At 40.4% G+C, this 26,467-nt stretch overlaps 3 protein-coding genes across 3 annotated transcripts in view; all 3 read right to left on the minus strand.

Moving 5' to 3' along the window:
* Positions 1–2,232: 2,232 nt before the first annotated feature.
* On the minus strand, positions 2,233–3,216 carry LOC113164264 (2-oxoglutarate receptor 1). The gene has a single exon (XM_026363486.1). It carries the CDS (start codon positions 3,214–3,216, stop codon positions 2,233–2,235), a length of 984 nt encoding a protein of 327 aa, XP_026219271.1.
* A 2,533-nt stretch (positions 3,217–5,749) lies between these two features.
* Positions 5,750–11,443, minus strand: LOC113164899 (kelch-like protein 41b). The gene is made up of 6 exons (XM_026364437.1): positions 10,242–11,443; positions 9,678–9,835; positions 9,155–9,262; positions 7,424–7,609; positions 6,664–6,810; positions 5,750–6,576 (listed from the first exon to the last, which is right to left on the minus strand). The coding sequence occupies exons 1-6, from the start codon at positions 11,352–11,354 to the stop codon at positions 6,465–6,467; spliced, it is 1,824 nt and encodes a 607-aa protein (XP_026220222.1). The 5' UTR covers positions 11,355–11,443; the 3' UTR covers positions 5,750–6,464.
* A 3,050-nt stretch (positions 11,444–14,493) lies between these two features.
* Positions 14,494–26,467, minus strand: part of LOC113164898 (collagen alpha-1(XXVIII) chain-like) — a 28,606-nt gene continuing 16,632 nt past the window's right edge. Inside the window, exons 17-36 of the mRNA XM_026364436.1 lie at positions 25,675–25,743; positions 25,319–25,387; positions 25,157–25,228; positions 24,992–25,060; positions 24,792–24,863; positions 24,570–24,638; positions 24,305–24,373; positions 23,828–23,896; positions 22,162–22,230; positions 21,518–21,586; positions 19,307–19,375; positions 19,105–19,173; positions 18,941–19,021; positions 18,732–18,767; positions 18,606–18,642; positions 17,853–18,410; positions 17,197–17,436; positions 16,762–17,004; positions 14,842–15,036; positions 14,494–14,644 (exon numbers count right to left, since the gene is read on the minus strand). Of these exons, the coding sequence (XP_026220221.1) occupies positions 14,637–14,644; positions 14,842–15,036; positions 16,762–17,004; positions 17,197–17,436; positions 17,853–18,410; positions 18,606–18,642; positions 18,732–18,767; positions 18,941–19,021; positions 19,105–19,173; positions 19,307–19,375; positions 21,518–21,586; positions 22,162–22,230; positions 23,828–23,896; positions 24,305–24,373; positions 24,570–24,638; positions 24,792–24,863; positions 24,992–25,060; positions 25,157–25,228; positions 25,319–25,387; positions 25,675–25,743 (2,232 nt within the window). The 3' untranslated portion in view covers positions 14,494–14,636. The remainder of the gene's footprint in view (positions 14,645–14,841; positions 15,037–16,761; positions 17,005–17,196; positions 17,437–17,852; positions 18,411–18,605; positions 18,643–18,731; positions 18,768–18,940; positions 19,022–19,104; positions 19,174–19,306; positions 19,376–21,517; positions 21,587–22,161; positions 22,231–23,827; positions 23,897–24,304; positions 24,374–24,569; positions 24,639–24,791; positions 24,864–24,991; positions 25,061–25,156; positions 25,229–25,318; positions 25,388–25,674; positions 25,744–26,467) is intronic.

Below are 26,467 nucleotides of genomic sequence, written 5' to 3' on the forward strand. Positions count from 1 at the left end.
TTACACACACTGCTCTTCAACAACTGTGAATATCTCAGCAATTCTTAGTATTTACCATGTCGTCCTATTGCACTGCCAGCTATACAAGTTACAATATCTATGGAGTGCAGGTTTTGTCAGCGTCTGCATCATCAATTAATCAAATAAATGCCCAAAATAAACATAAAATCAAGTTTTAGTAATTATAAAGCTTTAGCTTTTTTTTCTTAGTGTGATAAAGACATTAACTCTATAAAAAATGCAAATTATGCCATTTAATGCACTCTGGGGTCAGAAATGTTGAATCAATTAAGTTTTTAAGTATTTCAAATTAAAGTGCACACTGATGGACTGAAGCCATCCTACCTCCTTTCATTTTTATACCTTTACATTCAGTCATTTGAAGCTTTTTCCAAAGCGATTTAGAAAGTACAGGGCAACCTACAAGGCAAAGTCAGGGTAAGTGTTAGGAGGTGTTTGCCCCAACTCGAGGTGGGCTGCAGGGATTCGAACCCCTGTCTCTCGCATGGAGGGCATTGATGTTAGCATGCTAACAAGCTAACAGTGCTAATATGCTGATATCACGACATGTTGGTAGATGTGTACAGTGGTCACCATCTTTGTTTACCTCATAGCATGTCACCACACAAACACTTATCTGTTAGAAAAGTCTGAAAGTTGTTCAAGTTATTATTTCACAAACCAAACATTTCTACGTATTTTGAGGTGATGGAGGCAGCTAGGAAAAGTAAAGTAAACTAATTACAGTTTATCCTGAAGAAGGACAAGGCTTTCAAGACATGTCAATGAAAGCCACAGGTGATAAAATAAAAATGTCAAAGACATAACTTTTAAACACACAAAACAGTGAAACATTCACTGACCGAAACATTTGAAGATGTAATTCACAGCAGGTCATAAAAAAGTGCACTTGTATGAAAACCAGACCATGTTTTCTGACTCAGTTGTTCAGAAAAACAGTGTTAAAGTGTTAAAGGAACTCAGCAGATCAAAATGCAAACTCTCCTCCCGGCTTTAGGTCTACAAGGTGAAACTATTTATGTGGGTGCAAACAAAAGAATCTATTGTAATCTTTTGAGTATAATGTTAGTTCCGTAAAGTAAGCTCTCAGATTTCCAGGCAGATTTTATTTCCAGACTTTGAAATTCACATCACGGTACAAACAGACTTTTTACAGTAAAGTAACATGACTATATTTTGCACTAGAGTGTGTTTTAGAATGAGAGTTTTACTGCAGATTATTTTGTTTCCTTACAATAAAGCTTATATTGTAAAAGTCAAACCAAAGATCTTCAAAGTGCACTGGTAGGAGAGACTGTAACAGAACAATGTTTGACATCTTCATCAGGATTTAGCAACTGAGCACCACACAGCAGAAGAGACAACATTATAAAGACACAGAGGCATTCATCGCTCAGCTGGTGGCGATCTGCTTGATTGTATGTCGATCTACTCTGGACTGGACCAATGAGAGAAGAGCTGCTTAACACTGGTCCTCATGTTGGTGGAGGGGAGGGGGAGGTAGCAGCACACATTTAATATTTAAAATGGATTTCTTTTCTTATGACTCTATTTGAACAAATGTTTAAAAAGTGTCACAAGTTATTTTCCTTTTTTAAATCATTAATTTACAGATTACTGTGGATGAAATAGTATTGTAAAGTTTCACTGGTTCCTCATGGGAATACCATATTGCTCAGGTGTCCCTAGGCAGGACACCGGACCTCCAGCCGTGAACGCTTCCAGCTACAAAATGTGCTGTCCAAAATGTTGTTATAAACACAAGTGCATGTTATTATATCTAATATTAATACTGCACCGATTCTGTGTACAGAAGAACATCATTTGGTTATTTTAATCATAATTGGAATCGTAGCACATTTCAGGATTTACTCAAAATCTTTACTTACAATGAAGATAAAATCTTAGGCCTCTGTCTTCTTTTACTTTGGTTATTCAGCTGTAGCAAAACTTTCTTCTGTGGCCATTTTCATTTCTAGAGACAAGTCACTTTGCCGGACTGGGACCACAGGGCAGTGATTTCTGTTCCCCCTATTAGATGACTAGTGTATTCCATTTGTCTAAACACGATGACTCACACGCAGTCTCTGTGTACTTAAAATGCTTATGTGAACCTTGAGTTTACATCTCTATCTGGGTAGCTTGCGTAGAGTGTGAAATAGGCTTAATCAGGTGTTGGACGGTTGCCACTCATTCTCTTCAGAAGGCGAATCAGTGCCTGCAGTTAATGACGGCCAGCTGGACCTGTGATCTGGCTTTGTTCATCCAACATTTACAGGAATAAGTCTCAAGGAAGGCCTTTTTGAACATATCTCCTGAAAGGGTGTACAGAGCCAGGTTGAAAAATGTGTTGAGTCCAGCCAGAGGCCTGGAGATAATATACGCTGCATTGACAACGTGCATCATCATGCACGATGGCTCTTGCATCTTTCGAGTTTCTATTCGCAATGCACGCATGATGTGAAATGGCAGAAAACACACTACAAACACCACCAGGATCAGCACAGTTGAGCGTTGTGCTCGAATCCGACAGGGGCTGGTAGTGATTGGACCTTTTGATAATTTCTTCACTATACCGATGTAACACGTGAACACCACCACTAGAGGTAGTATAAATCCAAATGCAGTGAGGAACCAGCTATACAATCGTACATCATCGACGCGTGAAGTGCTAGCAAAATCCTGACAGTTGGTCTTGTTGTTGATGTTCTCCATGGTTAATATAGTAAACATGGGTGTGAGTCCAGCAGCAGCTATCAACCAGACAGCTGAGCATGCAATGATACCCCAGTGTTTCTGCTGCACCTGTGCTACTCTCAAAGGATTCATCACCACGATGTAGCGGAAAACTGCAAGACATGTCAGGAAGAGGATGCTGCTGTACAGGTGAAAATGAAATCCAAAGCGTATAAAGCGGCACATGAAGTCACCAAGCACCCATGAATTCCCATTACTGTAGTAGTAAACAAGATAGGGCAGGCAGAGGGCGTAGAGGAGGTCAGTTATCGCCAGGTTGACCATGATGATGCTGCTGCTCTTCCAGGGATGTATCTTTGTCAGGTAAACTCCGATGGATGTGACGTTTCCCACCAGGTCTACGATGAAGACAATGGCATAACCGACAGGCAGGTAATAGTGCTGCATGAGTTTATCCACATCAGTGCAGTTGTGATCGTCAGTCTGTGCGCTGGCCATGGCTGAGCCCTGTTGAGTGAACCCACATTTTGAACATAACAACCAGTGACAGAGCCAAGGCTGTGCTTACCTCTAGGTGTTTTTCGGAATAAAGTGCAATGCTAATAAATTACTGTAGCTACTGTAACACATTTGTTCAGCAGACACAGAGCTCCTTTTGGCTTTATTATGGTTTCCAAGTATATTCTGTATTTGCAGAAGGACCCTATTTTCATTAGCTAGCTACTACTATAGCCTTTTGGTGGATCAGTGCAAAACAGTTAGCTTAAAGTGTTTTCACTTAAGATAGCCCACTGCAACTGAAACAGCATTTTGAGTGTTAACAGTAAATGTACCTAGTATTTACGTACTTCTACTTTCACACTGCATAACATTTTTTGATCTATTGTTCATGTAAAAATATTGATCAGTGCAGCTTTAAAGTTTTGAAATGTGCTGAATAAATACTGAATGTGGGCTGTATGTAGCAGAATAAATATACTGATTCCTGTGAAGGTTTTCAATTTGCGGTTCAAGTGAACACAGAGTATATGTTTTGGGGTGAGGAAAAAATAGTCTATGAGCAAATCATCATTCCCTCAGCTGTCATATCACTGTCAGCGGCAATTACTGCTTGAGGAAAAAAGCAGGGAATGAAACCCGGAGGTGAGTAGACTAGGAAAGGAAACAATCAAGCAAACACAGTGGGAAAGACGCAAACAATATCTTCTTCTTTTCTCGTCAGCAGTGTGAATTTTTTGAAAGCCTCTAAGGATGTGACAGCGCCTATGGCATCCTGTCTTGATGGCAGTTTCCTGTAATGCTGTCAGTACAATCTGCTCTCATTATGGATGTGAGGAAATGTGCGAGATGTCATTTACACACCCTATGTACACTCTGATTTCATAAGGCAGCAACTCGTACTCATTAGAATGGTTGTATTTACGGCAAAATACAGACTTCATGCAAAAGCTAACCTCATCTAGTTGAGTCTCATAAAGTTGTACTTTGAAAAAAAAAGAAGAGATTTTTCTACCTTGTAGCTGCAGTGTTTTCAACAGTGCTCAATCCAAACAGTCCACATTTCATCTCTGTTTTGACAACCATTCCTCTGTCATCCCTCTTTATATCACTTCTTCCCTTCCAGCTTTCCCCACCCACAGGGAAATACTAGCATAGTGTTTGTTCCTGGTGTCATTTGTGAGAGATGAAGCTCAAGGGTTAAGGATATTTACAAAGATTAGGTATCAGGTTAATTTGCAGAGGAGAAGACAAGGCAAAGAGAAGGTTATGCAGTCACTAGTCTCCAGAGGTGCAGCTTTTGTTCAGAAAACGTAACTGGGTTTTTGTTATTTCTTCAATCAACCAGGTGTTGTGTGACACTGCAGAGCTAAATTTAGCACATATGCAGCCTTATTTCTGATTAAAGCGATAAGGAAGTTTACTTGCGTGTTGGAAGACATACCGGTGTAATTTGTGTACAGTGTAAAACAATACAAGCATTCAATTTGAGAACAGGTGCAGCAGGTTTGTATTAGCTAAAAACAACATTTAAATCAACATTTGTGCGTTTCAAATATCTGTCACTGGAAAGTCAGTATAAAATTGCCCGTCATGCAAGAAACATGTACGTTTTACTTGAACTGTGCGTGTTTAGAGTGCAAACTTAAAGCTGCCAACATCCTCAAATTTAGTATCTGCCAAATCTTTCCCAAGGTTCTGTTGATAAAGAGCTGATATGGATGATATGATATGCTGATATGCTGATTTGAATGCTGCGCTATGTTTAGCTAGTCACTAAATGTGTCTGGTGCTGGAGAGTACAGTGGGTGGGTGTCTGAGGCTGCCGCCTCAGTCTGAACACAATACTGACGAGACCGGCAAGAATAATGTTTCTATAAAAATATTGACTAGAGTAGCTTTAATTTTTTTAATGCAATGTAGACGGCTGTCTTGGGCTTGAGCATCTGTGTGAAGTTAGTGTTGAAGAGCATGATTAAAATAAGAAAAATAACCACAGCAGACAAAAAAAAAAAACAGAAATTGCCACACACTATTGAAAAAGGATGTAAAAGGATACATCTAAATACAAACAACGACCTTAATTATACTAATTTTGTGTCTCTCTATGTTTGTCTGTCCTGTTTTAGGGGCTGGTTACCTTTTACCTTTTTGGGGAAAGTTCTTCATAGTTTTACATTTGAAATATTTTCTTGATATTAGCATCACATTTACAAATGTTTCCTTTTACATCTCAAATATTCAGTGTTGTTTAACTCAACATTTTGGAATTGATTTTGATTTTACCCCCGTGTCCCACAACTTTTATTGTTCATACTCAATGCACTTGTTACTTTCATTTAATTTTCTTTTTTAACTGTATTTTTAACTATTTCACATACACTATTGCACATATACACTTGATTGTCTTCACCATTCTTTTAGTTTAACACTAAAATATCGTCATACTCAAAATTCTAAAACTATTTGCTTTTAATTTTACAGTTTTTATTATGTTTCTGTTTAAATCAGCACAGAACAATTTCAGATATATTACAAGCTCTTTGCTAACACTGATTATTCATTTTCAGTGTTATGTGTGTAGCTGTGATCGTTTTCACATCTTTTTGTTCATCTTACCACATTTCCCATCTCCTTTCTATTGCTGCAGTGTACAGGTGCAACCTGCAAAACATACAGTGTAATTTCCTCAGTCATTATCTTGTTAATGCAAGTGTAAAAACACATTTAAACTGTTATGATTCAGTTTGGATATATTTCATTGACTGTCATAATTGACTGTCATAATTTCATGCAGTTTAGTAACAATGTGTGAGTGACAAGTTTGGTAAAATGCTGTGTTTAAATGTCAAAACTACACCTATTATTAACTGTGTTCCACTTCCTTGTTTATCTAAGAAGCTCCAAACATACGTCTTTTCTCCCTCTGTAGATCACACGACACTGAAAGAAGATTACAAATGTTTATTTTACAAAAGAAGAGCTAGAAATGACGTAAACAGCGCTTTATGGATCAATCTTAATGATGTGGCTCCTTTTTAAAATGCTGTGGAGATGGTGCACGCTTTGAAGCCGCAGCAAAACCAAGTGTTTATAGTACAGATAAAAATCATCTGAGTTCAGAGCAAAATTAATGTCAAAGATCAACTCGGCACACAGGAATCCGAGTGCAGAGGATGAGATGGAGGCACCTCGCCTGGGGGGTCAGTAGGTGTTGATGGGGGGTTAAGAAAGAAAAATGGTTCTTTCTACAGTTTGGGCATCCTGGAAGCGTTGAGGCGCATGGACACACAAGAGGAACCAGCAGCGTAACGCATCTCCCTCAGCATGCCGCTCCACTGCTTCTTATCATCCTCATACCTAACGAGACACAGAGGTGAGTCACATCTCAGAACAACGGCGCTGGAATCCGAGGCAAACATGTCAACATTACAAGAGAAGACTTACTGCCACACGTCAGTGACCTCTGTGGGAGCTACCTCCTTGCTCTCCATCTGAACCATAGCAAAGCCACCCACGGCGTAGAGGGTGCCAGTGTTGCTCACTAGGTTGATAGAGCTCCTTTCCTGGGGAAACTCAGTGAAGAGCTCCCACCTGCGGAGATTCAACATTAGGAGAAGGTCAAGTGTAAGATAGAGCACTAAAGATGTCTTGTGTGCCTTTTGTACATTTATCCAACTGTCTTGGCAGCTGAGAAAACTAGAATGAGACATAAAGAAGCCCTGAGACTTCATAATTAAACATTTAAATGAGCCAGTAAAAGAAAAAACACAGTGTCGAATATAAACAGTGGCATACGTTGAAAGGTTAAATGTGATTTCATTGTTATTATTTTACAAGAAGTTTTCAATGTGCTTTTCATAATACAGCTCAACTTTCAGCCAATCACATGACGGCTGCCTCTTACGTTGCAAGCTCAGTAATTATTCGCACTTCTCTTGGTTAGAACTACAACAATGCTAAAGTAATTAGTAATCATTCATCAGCCAACTACAGGCTGCTGCGGCTGCACACAGCTTAACATTTTCCTACCTAACTGGTCAAAATATGTGGATTATTAGTCAAGTCAACTACCTGGTTAATTTTTTAATGAACAATACGCAACTCTTAATTCTAGATTACACAATAAATTCACAAGATTGTTTTTTGCTTTTTAGAGTTTTAAATCTTCAACTAAAAGGTGAAACAAGTTGAAACTGAATCCTACTTGTTAGTTGTGAAGTCGTAGGCTTCACATGTAGCAGTGAGGCCTTCCTCATTGACCCCACCAGCCACTACGATCCTGCCGTTGTGGATGGCGGCTCCAAACATCGCTCTGGGTGTCTTCATGGCTGCCAGCTCCCTCCACTCTGACTGCTTGTGGTTGTACACAAACATCTTGTTGAGAGCTTTGCTGTGGAGAAGAAGATAAAACAAGAGATTGCAGCCAACATAATTACAAAATGATACATTTCTCAAAAAGATTCATTTGGAAAAAACAAACGGATTAACAGTGTTTGCCCTCCCCCAGTTTTATTAAGTCATGATGAAAATGTCGCTTCATGTCTGATTCGATTTTGTTAGTTTAATGGACTCACAGTGAGTTTCAGCATGAAGTCTTCATCAGTGTAGACTGTGTCTAATCACCACAAACATTTATACCTGACTGAAGAAAAGCTGCTCAGGAGGAAAACATCAACTAAATGACACGAATGTAGTTTTTTATTTTTGGCCACTCTACAACAACATGCTATACTGAACTATACATATATAGAAAATGGCAGGATCCATGTCTATGTACTGTATAATAGGTGGCAATTATCTAGTATTGATTGGAGATCATTTAGTTGGCAGAAAAAAATCACAAAACTAGGGAATCACTAAAAAATAGGGAGGATGTGATCTAATGTGGTTTTGCACATACTTTTGGAACATCCACATATTCAGTACATTTTTGGTGAAGATTTCTAAGGGTAAAATTTTCGTCTCCATGTGCTCTCTTTAAAAATATTATTTGAACTGACAAGAAAAAGTTATTATAAATTATTTGTTTATTAGTATTTATTCATTTTTTTGTCACTTCATTTAAGTTTACAAATTAAATTCTGATTAATTAAACCTGCTTTTTTTATCTTGGGATGATTCGGTACACATACATTTTTAAATCTCCATATAAATTAGAGTATGTATGGATATCTACATAGAGTATTCCTAATATGTTGACATGTTCCTCAGTATACGTAGGTTCTATTTAACTGTGTGTGGGTTTTTTAAGCTAAACAAAGTCTGCTTTATTTATTACTTAATGTACTTAAAAAAAAATGGCGCAAAACACTTTTATTAATCGAATGTTCTTTTTTTACCCTTCTTTTCTTTCTCTGGAAGGTTTAATCGTTTCCTCGCTGACTGATTAATTGCATGCTGTGTTTAAAAGCTCGCTCTAATGAAAGCTTTTGCATGTTCTTTTTTTTGAAACAGAGGCCCAGTTGTAATTCAGTGCAGTAGAAACACACCTGTTCCTGTTTGATCATTAACACAGTGATCCACTAGCAGCTGCAATCACTGAATACACTGATTGGCCTTTTAGAAGTTTTACTATTAAATCCTAAGATTGTGGACATTTTATCTTTTATTAATTTTCTTCTAAAACCCAGTGTATCACTGCTGCGTGCACTGCAAATATATCGAAGATCCCAGCATGTGATGTTCAATGTTTCACTCTCATGCAGAGAAAATAAGCAGAGCTTGTATTCTCACTGTAAAGTGCAACAAGAGTTGCCCAGGATCAGGATTTTCCATTATTGTAACAGCCTTGGCCTGCAGCAGTGTAATTGTTGTCTATGACGTGCCACGCTGCCCTGCAGTCTGGCAGGATGATGGACCACAAACAGCTGCAGCTCACAGCACGAAGTCTCTCACATGCACAAACACACATGCTCACACAGACACATTCACTCACTTGTCATCAGTCTTCCCTCCAACACAGTAGACTAGTCCTTTGTGGGAGACAACAGCATGACCGTGGATCTTCAGAGGAAGCTTTTTGGTCTCACTCCACTTCATTTTCCTAAAGAAAGGCCATTCAAGTCATAATTTTAAACAGGTTAACACAATGAATGTTATTTTGGTCTCTTAGATTAGCTGCTGCTGCCTTGTTCAGAATGTCAGATGCTTACACGTGTGATTTCCTGTCTGGTGGGGCTAAATCAACCTGGAGTCGTGATAAACTCAAGTTAAATATTCTAACGGCGAATGTAAGAAACACAACTCTATAATTACTGAGGTAACAACCAGAACTGATTAAGAAGGTGAGATCACATCCAAACATGATTAATTACACTTAAACTTCACATATCAGAAAACAATTCTGTTAATTTACTGAACTTAATTATCACCTGAAAACTTTTTAAGCGTGAGATGCAGAGTGAGAGGCAAAGAGGGATGGAGAATGGGAAAGCAAAGAAGCAAGTAATACAACTGACTCGACATCGTAGCACAGAACAGAATCCAGAGACTCGTTGGTCTGGAGGTCTTTTCCAGCCACAGCAAACAGGAGGTTCCCAGTCTCTCCAATGTTGAAGAGGCACCTTGGAGAAGGCATGGGTGGCATGGCGACCCAGTCAGAAGAAAGTGGATCCAACTGTGTTGAAATACAAAATACTGCACATTAAAACAGAGTGGAGAAAGCAGCCTCTTAGCACCCATTAGCTCTTTATCTCCCCATAAACAAAGGAATGAGTCATAGTACTGTATGGTATCCACATATTGATTATTCTGTAAAACATAGGTGCGCAAGGCCTGTATCACATCCAAAGTCTGTATTGCTTAGAACTGATGGGCAACATGGGAAACATAATCCATCGATCGCTGGCTGCAGTATTTAGAAAGAAACTGCATCCTAGTCATTCTTGTGTTTACACACTAAAAAATTAATTGCACCATTTTATCCATTTTTTAAGGTTTAAATGATTTAAAATACTCCTTTTGCTAATTAATGCTAATTCTTTATGATACTCAGACAAATACAATACAATGAACAAGCTTACCAAGTACACGTAACATTGCAGAGGCACGTCCTTATTTTCCTCGTCCACAAATAGTCCACCAATGATGTACAGCTGGTTCCTCTGTGTCACCAGGCTGACGTGGTTACGGGGCACCTGCTCCGACATGGCCGCCAGGAAACACTCATTCTCGTTGACATCGTACGCCACCGCCGCTGTGTCGTTGACCATCAGGATGAAGTCACGTGCGTACATGCCATGTCTGCGGTTGTCATTCAGGAAACCGGGGAACGGGCTATCCTCCTCCTCGCCTCCTTCCTTGCTGGCCCCTTCCTCACCTTCCGTCGTCTTGGGTTTTTCTGGAAGTTTTCCCTTGAAGGCATCCTTGATGATCTGGATTGTCTTCTGAAGCTCCGGGTCGGCCTTGATGATGTCATCTGCCTCCACACGGTCTTTGAAATACTTCTCAGGGAGCAGACGGAAGCGGATGCAATTGAAAGCATCCTTCAGGACTTTGATGCGCTTATCCCTGTCATGGCGGGCCCAGGCCATGACCGCCTCGAATACCAGCTCCTCCTTCTCCACATTGAGTGAGTCTCCACCGATGATGGCAAACAGTTCATGGGGTGCAAGCTTGAGGAACTCTTCATCCTTGTACAGGAGTTCAAATCGGTCTGCGATGTAGTTGCGTGCAGCCACGGCGAGCCTGGGACAGCTGAGCACCAAGCCCATCCTGAAAATGGCCATGCAGTTGGCCAGGCAGAGCTTCTTCTGAAGGTAGTTAACGCAAACTGTGAAGACTGAAGGAATCTGAAATCTGTTCGCCACAGCAATTATTTCCTGCACATTGTCATCGGTGAGGTCGATCTCAGCGGAATAGAGGTACTGGATGACCATGTCCAGGATGGAAGGGTTGACATCCTCCAGGACCACCTCTTTGGTGTTCTCCACCTCCTTCCCATCCTCTGTGAAGAAGATCTCCCTGAAATAAGGACTGCAGGCAGCCATGATCAGCCGATGGCAGGGAAAGCAGCGGTCACCTACCTTCAGGGTGCAGTCCACAAACTTGTTCTCATTCAGCAGCTCCTTCAGCCCATCCTGGAGTAGGGTGCTCTGAAACAGACGCAGCTCCTCCTTGATAGCGTTGGGGTCCATGGCGTGTTCCTGAAGGAGGTGTAATGGCGGGTGAACAAATGGGTTTGTGGAAGAGGAAGGAGTCGATGGTCACAGGTCCTTTTGGCAGTCGGTCCTGGCTGGAAAAGGCAGAGGAGAGAAAAGGTTCCCGGTGTGAAGACCCTGCAATTTAATCCTGCCCCACTCTATATATAGCTCCTTCTGCCCCCTGCCTGCTTCAGCTACAGTGGAATCCGACTGGGCCAAATCACAGAGCAGCACAGGCCTTGGCTCAAGCAGCTGCTGTCACAGACTGAAAGAAGCAACTGGCCGGTTGATCTGCCACCATGATTCAGCTCCCAGAGTGTCGTGTGTCTGGCTAACAGTGGGGACAATGCAGTCAAAGGCTCTCGAAAAGCTGGACGTGTGACTTGGAGGATGAGTAGAGCAATGGCTGTCACATTTAAAAATATAAGTTGAGTCTTGGCTTCACAACATAGATTATAGATAACATAATGATAATATAATTTATAATATTAATCATACAGCAAGAAAAGTAGAAAATACTCACTTGAGACTCTGAAACATGCAATTTAGTTTCTTCTTTTTTGTTTTTACAAAACAACTTCAACCATTATCAAAATAGTTGGACATAAGGTCTTTATTTTACAAATCCTTTGAAAAATCAGAGTCAGTAATTTTTTTTCTTTTATCACAACATGAAATTATTTAAGTGGGACTGAAGAGCACCAAAAACACTGTGCTAAAAATGGACCAGAGAGGTTTGGGTGGAGCAGCTGTGGATGGAAACAGGTGACAACCATATGTACAAGCAGTTCTGTCCACCAATCAGCACGCCTCTGCCTTTTCCTTATTGGGTGTATTATTGTCCAGCTGCTTGTGTGTGTATGTCTGTGTGGGTGCGTGTTGCTCTGCAGTTGAACCTTTGAAAACACACTTCAATCACTGAGATCATTTCAATGTTGAAAACACGTTTTACTATGATTTGCATCTTCTTGAAGATTAAGTGTCTATTTTCATGCAGCATTTGAGTTCGTGTGTGTGTGTGTGTGTTTGCACAAAATGTTAAATCTGGTAATTAAAGAAGGTAGTTCATGATGTGTCTGGATCAATAGGCTCTTATAGTGTTAAGTCTTATTTCTGTGACCTGATAAAGTGTGAGGGGTGTGTAGAGTTAGGTAATGTGTCTCCCGTGGGCAGCACTAAAGATAGATCATACGCCTCTTGTCAAGGAGCGTTGAACATGTAATTTAAGCAGAAGGGTAGAGCAGATTCTACGTAAGAAAGTGATGCCCTTTTCCCTAAAGCCACAGCAGATAAAGTAAGAAAATGTTTTGCAAATATTTGGTTTTTGTATTAGTATTTAGGGACTGTGTAAAAATTATTGCCACTTAAAAAAAAACAACACCACAGAGTTATGAATGTTTTCTTTGGACATTTGCCTTGAGTGCACTTCTCCCCCCATTATTTAATAAAGTACATTAACGGTACAATGTTGGTAGAACTCTTTTAAATACTGATAAGTAAAAAGGCAAAGCATTAATGCTTTGAAGAGGAACTACACTCTTGATTTTTTCTTTTGCTGTACACATAATCACACCACTCTAGGCATGTGATGCTAACGCAGGTGATTTTACAACAATACACACACTGTGTGTGAAAACTGCTTTTTTTAATGAGCCCGTATCTCTTTGATTGGATTTGAAACACTGGTTCTGCTAACTCTCACCCTCACTAACCATGACAAACAAGGCAAATCTCCAAGGTTGGTTTTATACGTTCACACTTTCCAACCATACTCCCAGTTTGTCCCTCTCACGATGAGCTGCTAGCAGCATTAGCAAGCCTGATAAGTGCTAAAAATGACACCGTGAATAAGACTCATTCTTTCTCTGCAGTGGCAATAAAGACGGCACATGGACACGCTGATAGCTGTGCTATATACAGAACTTAACAAGATATTTTGGTCTGATGAGCAGTATGATTAACTGTTAAAAACACCATAGCTGTGGCGATGTACTGATACTGAGCCAAAGACACAGATACAGACACCAGAGAGCTGCTAATGCAGCTACAAAAACAGTAACTGTCTCTAAGGACAAAAACTATTCTTCTAGTGATTGTCAAACCTTCACCAGAGAGCTGTCAGAGCAGTAGTCAGCCAATATGTCTATCATCATGTTACCTCATCAACGCTTATTAGTACAACAGTCTTTAATGTGCAATGCTAAACTTGTATCATATCAGAGTCTAACTTCATATGAGAAACTGTTATGGAAAAAATAAAGCACCATAAACTTAAAAAGGAATAAAATAGAAAAGTAAAAATTTCAATACCCGCATTGTTTTTTCTATCATTAATAATTTTAACACAGTCCCTTACCATCGATGTGATGCCCCTGCACATATTAGTTTAAATCTGATTTATTAAAAATGTTGACATCAAATATTGACTATGTAATACACAGTACAGCATAAAAGTACACATTTATATGAATGTACAGAATAAGTACAGCTGGTTAATGGTGGTAGCTCAGTAAGTAAAATTTGTTAAAGTATGCAGCATGTGTTAGCCAGTAGAGGGCAGTGTGTATAAGTGTGTCTGTCCATATTATGTTGTAAGATGACTGCTTGAACGAGTGTCTGCAGTTAGTCGTAAATGAAATCATGTAAACACAAAACATCACATTTCATTCAAAAGATGTAAAAAAAAAAAAACAATAAATCCACACAATTAGTTCATGAAGTTACAGAGCATCAGTCATTTCTATATAAAAACAAAACAATCAATATTTTATTGATATAAGTGAAGAGAGGCTTCATCTCTGCCATGTGTTATTGATTCTTGTGATTTTGCTTAAACACCAATATACCCCACAGTGATTGCTTGAGTAAATTATAGCTACGGTTTGGTTTAATGGCATACTGACTGATAGATGTGATCTTTGATTTTGACAGTGACAAGGCACAACAGTTTTTAAAATCTTTGCTGCACTAGAGGTTGTCACTCCCCAAAGGCGTGGGACTCCCCTGAGAACTGGAACCCCACTCACAGAGAGTGCTCGTCTATATTCCTGAGTAAAAGTGATGGAGTATCTCCAGCGCTAGATGCTAACAAAAAAATAAAAAGGTGGAGGTATTTGTCAAAGTTGGGCTCTTTTACTGTAATTAGATGAGGATACTTTCAGGAGTGGGCACAAACCAGGAGCTGCAATGTAGCGATGACATTGAACATCAGTGCACAAGCAGATGCCTGAGATTTATAAAAACATGCCCCCTCCTTTACGTACGTGATGACTGCATTCAACCTCCTGGAAAGAAAAAACACACAAGAACAAGTCAGCACTGTAAAACATTTGGAACCAATAACATTGTTATGGCCTCATTTCAGCTGAGGAAATTGCTAAAACGAGAAAATGTCAGAAAACGACAGACGTGCTGGTTGACAGGAGAGGTGTAAAAGACATAAATGATATTAATATGGCAGGGATGAATCATAAGAGTGTACCGGTGGATCTGGCGATCACACACATCCTCCTGCACTCCTCCTCTGTGTCGAAGCGGTTCTTGTTGCCGTTGCAGCCTCCGTACCAGAACTGCGCGCAAGCGTTGGCCTGCTTGTCGTAGTACCAGCGGATGCTGTAGTCCCGACACGTGCCCTGGTCCAGAACCAAGCCACAGCGAGGGTCTAATGGAACAGTCTCTGCAGGAAAGTATTTCAGATAAGGTCAGATCATGAAAAACGATTCACGACCTGTCACCCTAATCCCACCTCAGAGTGGCCACTTCTGCACTCTTCTGAGGCAACATCTGTTCCTCGCAGGACGAAGCAGACTCTGTAAAATCATCCACACTGCATCAAAAATAATTGGCCTCCCTGCTTCCTGCTCCTCACCCGACCTCATTATGGAGTCTGTCAGTCACAAAGCACTAATCATAACCCTGGAGCCAGGCCGCCAACACTTTACGCCGCAGACAAGGGCTGCTTTTCTAGCCACAGAACAGCTCTCGTCACTCAGAAAATGATCATTAAGGAAATTGGTTTCAGGTTTCTGATTTCCCAGTTTGTTTGCAGTGACTGTCTTAACCGTCAGCACCCATCACCGTGATACTAACTTCTTATTATAGCATTTTACTGATGTACTTCCTCTATCAGCAGCAGAATTTCATTGCTGCTCCGGTTTGCTTTTCTTTTTGTTTCCACATAAGCCAAATTCCTATTATTTCATAACTATGTATATGTGTAAATAACAGATGCTTTTGTCTGATTGGCTACAGCTCATTTTACACACAATTGATGAATGATTTCCACATTCAAATGTGGACATTTAGCATTTTTTTATCCATTTATCTAGGAATAAGCTGACTGATGAGTGTATCTTATTCTTCACGTTCAGCGAACAGCTAATTTATGGTGATTCATATTTAAAAAACAACCTGGATATCCTCTAGATTCTTAATGTGTATCAGGGAGCCACTATACCCACTATACTGTACCTAAAAGTTGCTGCAACAATCTACGTGTAGTTAATCATTTGGAAAACTGCCACAGTTGTTTATTGCTGCAGCTTCATATCTCTGAGGAAATATTACTATTGCAATTGGAGGAATCATGCGTTTAAAAACACCAGGGGTCCACAGATTCGGGAAATCTGTGGTTCGATTCAGACCCTCAAATTCTGGGCCACAGTTGTCTTTATATCTCAGTCTTTGTTTACTCCAGTTTGAAGTTGAGAGCTACAGATCACCTACATTCTGAACTGTCCCTGAATGCATCACAACACAGACAACCTACAGTAGCTTTACAGCAGCTAGTGACAGATAAATCATCATATACTAGACACAATAATAATGATAATGCCATATTTTATTAATCCCCTTGTGTAAATTCTGGTCGGACAGCTGCCAGACAGTACATATTGAGCAACTAGGAGGAACCGGGAATCAAACCACTAACCCCGAGGTTTGTAGCCAACAGCTCTACCACCTGAGCCTGAGCTGCAGCTGCCCCCACAACATGGGGGCAAAGCCCAGACTCTATAACATAACACATATGTGTTATTGTTATGCAGACAGCAACAACTGTGACTGGTGCACTTTCATAGCATAACAATGATTTTCTGCCTTTCAGTAATTAATAATTAATTAATCAAATTAACTGCTGTTCAGCAACTATTAGCTGTAACTGTTGTTTGACACAGACACCAGCACACAAGTGTAAATGCCATACCCTGACCAAGTGTCTCTCGATAGATTCAACACAGCTGCATAAATCAACTTGACACTCTATTTAACATGCTATAATAAATACAATTCTGATACACATGTATAGTTATACATATAGTTGTACTTATACAACTATACAGTTATAAATACTATAAGAAGTAGAGTAATATATATAAATATATGAAGCCTCAACTTTCTGTACCTTTGGGAAGCGCTGGCTTTGGAGCAGGCACACCTGAGGATAATACTGTTATATTTGTAGATGAAGAAGAAGAAGAAGATGATGATGATGATGAAGAAGATGACGACGAGGAGCCTCGGCTGCTGGAGGAGTCCTCTCTGGGAATGGGGGCAGGTGTTGGGTCTGAGGTTTCACGGTTAAATGTGTCCCCGCGCTCAGTTCCCCTGTTTGTTGTCTCAGTGTGCTGCCCTCCTCCTCCTCCTCCTCCCTGAAGGTGGGAAAATCATTAAACTAAATTAACTTTTTATAATGATAAATAATAATAATACTCGTTAATACACACTCTTATGTCCCATACGTGTGATGTGCTGGATCCTTTGCTTTCGTGCTGTGTCCTCTCAGGTTGTCTGGTCTCTACCCGGCCTCCTTGACTGGAAGTGCTGGAAGTGCTGGTACCAGTGTTGGTACCAGTGTTGATACCAGTGTTGATACCAGTGTTGGTACCAGTCTTCCGAATGTTCGGCGTTCCCTGCTCAGTCACAGGACGGTACCCACTGACACTGGTGGCAAAGTTCCCATTGAAGCCATTTCTGTTGCCGTTGTTTCCGTAGCCGTTGTATCCGTTAGTTATTCTGTTATATATCAGGGCTCCATTTTCGTCCTCACAGAACTGGCTGACCAACTTGGATTCCAGAGCTGAGACCGACAGGGAGACAAGTCAGAACCACAAAGAAGGCAGTGTGACTTTAGTGTGTCTAGTAGAGGGTTTCCACAGCGGGAACTTGAATGAACTGTAACCTGTGTGTGTTTAAACACTGTGCTTGTCAATACTTGAGAGGGGGGACTGAAATTTGGCTCCAAGAACTTGTCTCCAAAGCATCATGAGGGCAGTGGGTACAAAATGTCAGAAGTCTTAATAAACATTATTTCCCACGTGCCCTTAAGCATCTGAGATGAAAGAATACAAGCTGGGCTAACCTGGACATGGCATCATGAGTTGGTTGATTGAATGACTTCACTAAGCTATCACAAAAGCAGATATCAATAAATAAAATAAGGAAATATTTGCATATTTGAATAGTCGCTTTTACTAAAATGTAGACTTGTTTTACCTGGCAGAGTGTTGAAATCATCAATGAGGAACATGTGCTCTGTGTCTGGATCAGAAGCGATCAGGTTGAGCTCTCTCAGGAACTCAGCCTGCGTTGGGTCTGACGTGTTCACAATCCCCAGAGCAAACATCTCGATATTCGCAGCGTGTGCTTCTCGTACCGCGATATCCAGCTTCACCGGCTCTCGTTTGTCCGTCTGCCCATCTGTAATCACGATGGCCACTTTGCTGACCCCCACCCGTGAACTGTAGAAGGCCTCTTGCGTAGCTTTACGTATGGCTGTGCCTGTGTGAGTGCCCTCTCCCATGTATGGGATTTTCCTGATGGCCTGCTTGATGTCCTGTTTGGTTACATAGCGGGCCAAGTTGAACACGAGCTTCACCTCCAGGCTGTACAGCACCAGGCCAATCCGGGTGGCGTTGCGGCCCACTGTGACCCGGTCCACCAGTGCGTTTACAAAGTCCTTGATGATCTCGAAGTTCTCTGGGCCCACACTTTCTGAGCTGTCAATGACAAACACCAGCTCCATAGGCCTCTCCTTACATTTAATCCCACATCCTGGAATCACATCACATCAATATATGAGATCATGGCTGAAATGTCACTCTGACAAGGTTCCCTCTGTGGAATCTGATCTACTGATTCACAGATAAGACGAGACAGCTGCTTAGATCCAGAAATTAAATCTTCTCTTATAATTATTTAAATATATTTGTGCTGTCAATATGCTGAAGTGAAATTAATATACTTTACCACAGATCTCTTTGATCATTCGAATAATGTCCTCTCTCTGAAACAGATACACCAAACCCAATGAGAGCAAGAATAAACACGAGGAGAAATTGATCAGGAATCATGTGAGAAAGTGACAAGACTCACAGTGAGGCCGGCTTCACCTTTCACACCAGGTTTACCCTAAGAAACAGAAAATGATTTTAGTATAATATTTAAAAGTGGCTGCTTTCGCCACATTTTGAATTAGTTTACCTGACAAATATTAGTTGGAATGAGTGATAACAGGGATTTGAGCACAATTCTTCTACATTTTCACACTTCTAAGGAAGCGAAACACTATAAATGTCACTCACAGGCTGCCCCGGGGTTCCAGGGTCTCCAAAATCTCCTTTGTACCCCTTCAGTCCCCTCTCCCCTGCCGAGCCACGGTCACCCTGACACACATTGCATGGCAAATCGTCACCAATCAGAAGGCAATAAATACACACAACTTCACATTCAAAAATATAAAACCCACTTTGGCTCCAGGAAAGCCCTCTCCAGGAAGTCCTCTTGGCCCTGTTACACCCTGGGCCCCCTGTTCTCCCTGAATCAAACACAGTTCAACACTTCAACATACAGCGCTACAGATACAGATATACAAATACGATGGGAAACCTCTTATTAATAGCTTACAGATAACAGAGTTGCTATATGGAAGGGAACGAGTCATCGCCTACCTTTGGTCCTTGGACTCCTTGTCCTTGTGGTCCCATTGGCCCTGGTGGGCCCTGTCGTCCAGGATTACCCTGCAAGGCAAAAGCAATTCAAAGTACTTTAATAGAATTCAAAAACAGAATAAAAAAAAAAGACCAGAGAGAAAAGTCTTAAGTCTTGATGAAAAAGGAGAGAGTTGAAGCAGATCACCAGTTTCTGGAAAGCTGTTCCAGATATGTGGAGCATAAAACCTGAACTGTGCTTTTCTGTGTTGGGTCTCGACTCTGGGGACAGTGAGATGGCTTGTCCCAGACAACCTGAGAGGTCTGGCCTGGTTCATAACATCAGCAGATCCGTGATGTGTTTAGTCCTGAACCATTCAGTACTTTATCACTAGCAGGATTTTAAAACCACTAACGTGATGTTCGGGACCAGCTGCAGCTGTCTGGTCAACTTTTTAAAAACAATCATAATATAGGTTCATGTCTGTTGTTCAGTTTTCTCTTTATTTAATGCAGAACATGTTTCCTCATCTAATTACTGACTTGTTCTGTATAACTTAACAGAGAGTACAGTAAGCTTCATACTGAAATGGACGTTTTTCTACTTTCATTTCATACAAACCTCCCGAGGTCTTTCTATCTAACTCCCTTGAAAAAGTACGACTATTTTCAACCATCCCCTTTCCTCTGGTTGTGACCTGAGGCAGATCTACAGGGAGGTGAAAGTGGAGCAACTGCCCCTCCACCTTTTCAGTGCTGGCTATTGTAGCTGGACCTTATCATATCTGTGTTGATATGATTTTCAGTATAGTAACAAAACATTTCACATTGCACACTAACTCGTTTTTAGTTATTGCCTTTGTTGATGCTGTTTATTTACAGCATAACTCTGACGTTGTTGCTCTAGCTGGGTGCAAATTGGAAGGATGGGCAACAGTAACAGCATGACTGTAATGACAAGTCTAACTGAATTTTATTTATTTATTTAAAGGAATGGTTTAGGTTTATTTTTAAGTCGGTCCACTAACAATATTGACGTGCTTCTGTTGCAGCTGCTGCAGCTTCCCCTTTTCGTGACAGGTACAAGATTTCTACATCGCAGCTTCCGAGGAACTATTTTCAGGTTACCAAAAAGAATGACATTTATTTAAAAATACACTGTAACGTAGAAAGATATCAATTAGATTGAGTTTAGTACAACTCAAGTTCTTTATGAGCCCTTATGTGGTGGTGTAATCATGTTCTGGGTGAAGATTGATGAAGCTGATTAATGAGAGCAAGCTGTGGCCACTTAAAGCTACTTGAAAAGATATATAGGATGTCAGTATTATAACATTTAAAGGTCTTAGCTATTCTTTTAATATTGATCTTGTCTTTAATTAATCCTTGAAATCACCTGATGTCATGATCCACTGAAAGAAAACCTGCACACTGGACTTCATACTGTTCAAACTCTAATCAGAAAGCATGTTACAGCCATGTTTTATGCGACCAGATGCAAATGAACGTGTAATTAAAAACCTATATATATATATCTTTTTTAATTTTAGGATTCTTTGTAATAATGACACCAGCACTTTCCCCACATGGATCAGGGCTGAGTTCTGCCAACGTGATCAGTGTTCTCATTTTCTCCCCATTTGACAGCTTTAGTTAGCTCAATTAAATCTTGCCAATGCTGCATGAGTGTGACAGCGCTGGTACCTGCAGAGACACTGGTCTGAAGCCTGCAGGGAAACTAGATGTGATATTTGAGGACATAAGGGTGATGGGTGTTGCTTCAGTTAGGCCTGTTAGGCCAAGTGCTTCTCATCAGACACATACTGTATGTCTGCGGAGATTCACACTCTGCCTCAATGTGTCAGAGCGCTGTGGGGAAAATCATGATAAATACCCTGAACAAACGAACTGGCAGCCCCTGAATATAAGGCCCCTGTGGTGGGCATGTTCACACACAAGATGAAGCACTCTTTTTTTCCTCTTTCAATCTGAAGATCTCTGACTCGAGCTAAGACACAATTCTTCAGAGAATATGACTCAATCTCAACCATCTGGTTGTATGTCAAATAAAATTACAGGAGGCTCCCTGCTTTAGGAAACACATCTAAATTTTGTCCTTGACTCGTGTTTGAAGAAACCCAACATAAAGCTTGTTCTGAGGAGCTCGAATAGTCAGAATTTGAGTCAGTTAGATGTAATATCACATCTGGAAAAACTTAAGTTATAACGCACCGGAGGTCCTTGCAGGCCTTCGCCCGGAGGTCCTGGTAATCCAGGCAATCCTCGAAAACCAATATCTCCCTACAGAGGAGAAAACAGTACAGAAACAATGTACAAAGAATTAAAACAGAAACGATTTTAATTAATCAAACAAATGAGCATGTGTGCTAAAAACTGTTTCTGTAAGGTTCTGTAGTAGCTTTCACTCAGTTTTCACATTTTGCGAAAGTCTCAAATTTCAACAACTTAATTTGTGTTCACATAGAACACAGTTATCACCTGATGTACTACACTCTGTACTAGATACTGTGTACAGTAGTGGAAGTAGTCATTTCTAAGTGAATCTGAAATACAGAGCAAGACTAACTAAAAAATTCATTTTATTTATTCAGTGAACCCAATTACTGTTCATGACTCTAGTATAGTTCATCCTGCATTCACACAAAGTAAACTGGTGTGGCTCTACTTCACTGCTTCACTTTACTGGTTCTGAGTTTTGTAATGTATAAGAAAACATTTAAAAACTAAAATACAAAATCAAAACAAGTCTGATGTGTCAAAACGTGCAGGACTGAAACTTTATTACAGGTTTTACTTAATTTATCTTCTGCCACCAACACACTGAATACATTTTTGTTACAGATTTATGCTCTCACCTTTGGTCCAGTAATGCCCACTCCTTCTGGACCAGGTTCTCCTGGAAGTCCAGTCAGACCAGGAGGGCCCTAAAAGACACAGGACAGGGTACAGTCTTATATGGACTGAAGTCGTTGACAGCATTGTCCAGCACCTTTCCAGGTAGCCTCCTGAATATTTATGATTCCGGCCACGAAATAGACACATAACCAGTTCCCCCACCACTCACTGTTTTCATACCCTCACACAGAAACTGGATATAGCTTTATGTTTCACAGATTTCCTTTATTTTAGAATTTTAAATCAACTCACAAACAGTAATACAAACAGTGGTAGAAGTGGGATAAAACTAATAATAAGGTGAAGGTGCAGAAGAACTTGAAGCAGCATCACTTGTCTGTGAAGAAGTGCAGGCTGAAGTGCTCACAGGTGCCTCAGGGGTGGTGGAGGGTGGATTTAAATATTTAAAAAAGTACATCTGAAGAGAGGAGAGGAGAATATGTCAAACACGGAGTTCAAATATCTAAATAAAAAAGCTGTTTATTGTGAATCACAGCCAAGCAGGGTTTTCTCTAGCTTTGTGGTGGGCTCAGACAACGTGAAAAGCTTTAGTTGTCATTTGAATAAAAAATGGATATTTGGATAAACTTTTCCAATGTTATTTCAACATTTAGACAGTAGAAAAAAATCTAGTGTAATATAATATAATATAATATAATATAATCACTATAAACAGACAGAAATGTAAATACATATTTAATTCAGTACATTACCTCTTTCTTTTTCGTGGTTTTCCTCCTCGTCTTTTCTTCGTTTTCAACCCTGAGCTCTGGTAGGGTTTGGTCTTTCTGACACATCCCATATACCTGAATTATCTAACTGACGTCCACAGTTTCACAGTCAGAGTCTCACTTCTGACGCTGCTTGTAGAAGGGAGACCTTTGCTCAAAAACGTTTAGAAGCAAATATCTGTAGTCCAACACTACACCAAGTATCTGCTCTTAGCTTGGGTGAAGATAGGACTCAAGAAGGTTTTAGGTGTATGAGGTCAAAGCGTGATGATTTTTGGAAATTAGCTGGTAACTAGCAGCAGGACTAGTTAAGTAGTGCCTGAGATGATAGAATAGGTTAACCCCGCGAGGATGGATGAGGCTCAAAGTTAAAGCAGCTTTAAAATATGTTAGGTTAGGACTACAGAATGGTGTTGCCTGTCAAGGGGCCCGGCAGATTTATGACGGCATGGCCTGATACCCACTGCAGGACTCAGTGATAGGTCAGAACATTTATCATGAATACCCAGCTTTCATAGGAAGGATTACCCAGTGGTTGGCACATTTAACTCTGAATTGATAACTTTAGTGGACAGACTTGAGAGCAGCATCGATCACCTCACTCTTGTCAAAAAGGTGAAACTATTCTTTTAAATCTCTTAAACACCACTAACCTATATGTAAATGCTGTCTTCTGTATTTGCCAACACTTCCTCCACAGTGTAGGAAAACATAATCAGGAGATCTATAAGGGTCAGCTAACGTAAATAAATGTCTCACTGACAGATGGATGGGTGAGTGGATGAAATATGAAAGACAAAAGACGAATGGAGAACAAGATATAATGTGTAGATGGATGGTATGAATGCACAGATTAATGAGTGAACAGATGAGCATGTCAGCGAGTGTTCCTCACCATGGGACCAGGATAGCCATCTCCTTTGGGACCAAATGGACCTGCAGGACCTGGATCTCCTCTGTCACCCTATAGCAGACAGATGCATATAACACAATGATTAATTTAAGCAAAGGAAGGTAAGTGATTTTCATGACATGAAATTTGGATAATGAAGGACACATCTGGTCTGTTGCATGTGTCTGGACTTTAAGAATTGCACAATACATCCAAACAGTAAGACTGTTAGTACTACAAAACATGCTGTGACATTTTATTAATTAAATTTGTTCACTGAATTTAATTTTAAACAAATGTTGGAGCAAAGACGCCATAATGGTGTAGCTTTAAGTTTCCCATCCCGTTGCTAACATCTTCTCGGCTGCCAGTTCTGCCACTCATTACATTCATTTGATAATTTGATGCTCTAAACACGAGACAACATGCTTACACTTGTTTACTGTAAATCTGATTTCAAATATGTTTCTCAAATATCACCTTTGGACCAGGAAGTCCATAGCCAGTCTCCCCAATGGGACCAGGAGGACCACTTGGGCCAGGATCACCCTACAACACAATTCAAATGTCTTTGTTTGTAACAGAGTAACACCAGATTACACAGGTATTCAGGTCACATCAAAAATGGTTGCTCAAGAAAAACTATTTTTAACAGCACTGAGAACAATAAAAATCAATATCACTTGTTTTATGAAAATATGCAGGCAACACTACAGTTTTTTAAACACTGTGGTAAAACACTTACCTTGGGTCCCTCCACGAAACGGCCTGTTGGACCCGGAGGACCCGCTCTGCCTTGTGTCCCTGGTTCTCCCTGATGATGATTAATGCAAGTAGGTAAAATCATTCTGCATCTTTTCTTGGCATTCCTCATCATTTATAAGAAGGTCAGAACATAAAACACAAAAACTCAGCACAAAATATATTAAATTATATAGTTTCTAATGATGTGTTAAGACCTTCTCACCTTTGGACCTGAGGGTCCAGCAATGCCAGGTGGACCGGTCAACCCTCTTATTCCTCTTTGGCCCTGGTCGCCCTTAAAGGTCACATTGGGAATACAGTTACTGACCTGACTGTGGTGGCATCACTTATTACACACAATACAGGTCAGCAAAGCCCTGATATGTCTATATATATATATATTTTAATTTTTTTAATTTTTACTTTTTCGCCCTGGGTGCCAATTCCAGGTGCCCCCTCTAGACCTCGTAGACCTACAGCTCCGGGTTCACCCTAGAGAAACAACCACAGATGTTTTATTAGTAGAGTTGGTCTTGATATTGGTACAAACACATGTACGTAGATCCAGTAGTGGGTGAGTTAGACTACCTTCTGCCCAGGGGCTCCATCCTCTCCTGGCAACCCTGGCAAACCAGATATACCCGTTGAACCTGGCTCACCCTGAGGACAGATTCATGGATCGGTCTCAGCTTATAGGTTTGGAAACTTGAAACACTGTAAAAAGGCAAATTACTGTGTGATTTTTTTTACTTTAGCTCCAGGGTCTCCAGCTCCCCTCTCTCCTGGGGCACCAGTCTCACCTGGCAGGCCTTGGTCTCCCTGTATGAGACAATGTGACAACATCAAATTAATGTTGACAGTTTGTTCTTCATCGTTTTATACCAGTTTTATTTTAACATGCACTGTAACAAATTAACAGTAAGCACAACTTCAAGATCCACAATAACAAATGTCGGCAGAGTTTTGAGTTAAGGGATTTAACTAAGAGTTTATTCAACTGTTTTGCGGTTACATAAAATACACGGTATCCCATTGGCTCCCTATGTGTTTCAAGCCTATGTAAGTATTATTCATGCCAGCAAATATAAGGTTTACAGTGTGCAAACCTTAGGTCCAGGCAGGCCTTCTCCTGGTGGGCCTCTGCTCCCTGGTGGCCCCCTTGGTCCTTCCACACCCTGTGTGGATAAATGGAGACGGTAACAAAAAGAGACACCATCTATTCAAAATCAACACACACAAAACAAAGGATGGCTCAGGGCTGTAAAAGAATTATATTTATATATATTTGATTTATTTAGTGAATGTGTTCTTCTGCACATGTCGCTGTGCTGACTCTGAATTGACTGTATCAGTGAAGTTAAGGGAAAAAGAATTACTGGTGACAATAATTAACATGAAATTTGATATTAGGGAAGTGATCTTTGACTTTGTGGTGTGTACAGTCTCCTGCTGTTGCTCCATAACAATAATTGTTAGACAACTTAATGCATCATGTGGTTTACTTATGACGGCCAACTAGTCCGACTGACCTTATACTGTGTGTATCTGTTCTAATTTATATTTATTTTCATTCATTTTAAATAGCTGATGCCTGTACAATGGTAGCAATGGTCACTGATTTATTAGTAGAGCACCAGCAGCCTAAAGCCATGCTAACATGTTCACAAAGACAATGCACACATGCTGTTTAGCCCGTATAATGTTCAGCATGATCACCATTATAGTTTACCGTGTTAGCCTGCTAACTTTAGCTAAATAAATATAATAGCTGAATATTAAAACAGCAACTAAGACCAGCTGAGGCTGTCGGCAAAGTTCCTTATGACAGCAACAGATGCATAGAATAGATATTTCTGTATAGTCAATTCAACAGTTCATAGTAAATTGCGCATTTCACCT

Source organism: Anabas testudineus, chromosome 2 (assembly GCF_900324465.2).
Source record: "Anabas testudineus chromosome 2, fAnaTes1.2, whole genome shotgun sequence".
Classification (NCBI taxonomy): domain Eukaryota; kingdom Metazoa; phylum Chordata; class Actinopteri; order Anabantiformes; family Anabantidae; genus Anabas; species Anabas testudineus.

What these genes read in the sequence shown, in the direction of transcription:
- LOC113164264 (XM_026363486.1), bottom strand. Translation starts at nt 3,216, where the DNA reads ATGGCCAGCGCACAGACTGACGATCACAACTGCACTGATGTGGATAAA.
- LOC113164899 (XM_026364437.1), bottom strand. Translation starts at nt 11,354, where the DNA reads ATGGACCCCAACGCTATCAAGGAGGAGCTGCGTCTGTTTCAGAGCACC. An exon ending in TACGACTTCACAACTAACAA is followed by an intron (nt 6,811 to 7,423) that starts GTAGGATTCAGT and finishes GAATCTCCGCAG; the next exon opens with GTGGGAGCTCTTCACTGAGT. An exon ending in GAGGTCACTGACGTGTGGCA is followed by an intron (nt 6,577 to 6,663) that starts GTAAGTCTTCTC and finishes GTGTCTCGTTAG; the next exon opens with GTATGAGGATGATAAGAAGC.